Source organism: Sinocyclocheilus anshuiensis, unplaced genomic scaffold (genome assembly GCF_001515605.1).
Source record: "Sinocyclocheilus anshuiensis isolate Anshui unplaced genomic scaffold, SAMN03320099.WGS_v1.1 scaffold1682, whole genome shotgun sequence".
Classification (NCBI taxonomy): domain Eukaryota; kingdom Metazoa; phylum Chordata; class Actinopteri; order Cypriniformes; family Cyprinidae; genus Sinocyclocheilus; species Sinocyclocheilus anshuiensis.
Genome location: NW_015542431.1, coordinates 109688 through 109898, shown reverse-complemented (window position 1 = coordinate 109898; position 211 = coordinate 109688). Strand labels below are relative to the sequence as shown.

Here is a 211-nt window from a genome sequence, read left to right as displayed (position 1 = left end):
CTCGTTTAGTTTACACTCGAAGTAGATTGGTCCCTCTAAGCGAGATCCCAATTCGTCGTTCATCCGACGTGACATCTCCGTTCCCTCCTTCAGGGAACGAGGGTTACATACGTAACCGAGACGTTCTGTACTGACAGTTTGTCCATATCTGCTAGTGACTGTCATGCTGATTTTCAAATGCTGCAGGATGAGAGGGGAAACGCCTGACTGA

At 48.3% G+C, this 211-nt stretch overlaps 1 protein-coding gene across 1 annotated transcript in view; it reads left to right on the top strand.

The window, feature by feature from the left end:
• LOC107693570 (Fc receptor-like protein 2) overlaps positions 1-211 on the top strand; it is a 24913-nt gene extending 24702 nt beyond the window's left edge. Inside the window, 1 exon segment of the mRNA XM_016493015.1 lies at positions 138-211. Coding sequence (XP_016348501.1) covers positions 138-211 — 74 coding nt within the window.